At 70.0% G+C, this 1,217-nt stretch overlaps 1 protein-coding gene across 1 annotated transcript in view; it reads left to right on the top strand.

The window, feature by feature from the left end:
* Window positions 1–1,217, top strand: part of PLAUR (plasminogen activator, urokinase receptor) — a 3,732-nt gene that overhangs the window by 1,238 nt on the left and 1,277 nt on the right. The window contains exons 3-5 of the mRNA XM_026646221.2: window positions 74–220; window positions 322–471; window positions 836–973. Coding sequence (XP_026502006.1) covers window positions 74–220; window positions 322–471; window positions 836–973 — 435 coding nt within the window. The remainder of the gene's footprint in view (window positions 1–73; window positions 221–321; window positions 472–835; window positions 974–1,217) is intronic.

Here is a 1,217-nt window from a genome sequence, read left to right on the forward strand (position 1 = left end):
CTGCCAGCCCAGCCTTGGGCTCCCCCGACCCAGCCCTGCCAATGACTCTGACTCTCTCCTCTACCCTCCCCAGGCTCCGAGGTCTCCAAGCGGATCCAGAAGGGCTGCGACGTGGAGGGGAAACCCAACAATTCCATTTCCTTCTTCTCCCACGGGCAGATTGTGATGCTGGCGGAGGAGCAGTGCGCTACCGACCTCTGCAACCAGGGGGTGCCAGACGGTCAGTCCATAGAGCCGGCGGGGTCATTCCCCTCCAGTCTGTCTCCCCTCCCCTGGGGGGTCCCGTTGTCTCCTGCTCACCCCGCCTCTCTCCCCCCACAGCCCTGAGCTCCTTCCCCTCCACCTCCAGCCTGGATTGCCTCTCCTGCTCCTCCTCCGACCACTCCTGCTCCGGCCCCTCCTTGACGCGGATCCGGTGCCTGGACCCCCGGGAGCAGTGCGTGGACATCACGGCCATCTCCATGCCCGAAGGTGAGCAGGGACCCGCCCCGAGACCCCTGCCCTGGGACCAGATGGGAGCCGGTGCCCCCTAGAGGGGACAGGCCCCGTGCCCCATTCCCTGCCAGCCTGAGCCAGCCAGTCCCCCGCCCTGGGGCCGGATCGGAGCCGGAGCCCCTTAGAGGGGACAGGCCCCGTGCCCCATTCCCTGCCCCCCTGAGCCAGCCAGTCCCCCGCCCTGGGGCCGGATCGGAGCCGGAGCCCCCTAGAGGGGACAGGCCCCTGCCCCATTCCCTGCCCCCCTGAGCCAGCCAGTCCCCCGCCCTGGGGCTGGATCGGAGCCGGAGCCCCCTAGAGGGGAGAGGCCCCACATCACCCCTGCTCTCTCTGTCCCCAGAGTTTCCCCAGGACGAGCGGCGCATCAAAGGCTGCGGGCAGATCTCTCAGTGCCAGGAGCCCCTGGGCTTCCACAACCAGGATAGCTTCTACCTGCTGCAATGCTGCAACTCCACCCTGTGCAATAACGACGCCCACGGTAACCCAGTGGGCTGCGGTTGGGAGTGAGGGGCTCCGGCAGGGCTGGGGGGGGCCCAGGGCTGGGCTGGCAGGGGGCTGCGGGTCGGGAGTGAGGGGCACCGGCAGGGCAGGGCTGGGCTAGCAGGGGCTGCGGGTCGGGAGTGAGGGGCGCCGGCAGAGCTGGGGGGCAGGGCTGGGATAGTAGGGGGCTGCGGGTCGGGAGTGAGGGGCACCGGCAGAGCTGGGGGGGGCCCAGGGCTGGG

This window comes from Terrapene carolina, unplaced genomic scaffold (assembly GCF_002925995.2).
Source record: "Terrapene carolina triunguis isolate 2854851 unplaced genomic scaffold, T_m_triunguis-2.0 Scaffold34460, whole genome shotgun sequence".
NCBI lineage: Eukaryota > Metazoa > Chordata > Testudines > Emydidae > Terrapene > Terrapene triunguis.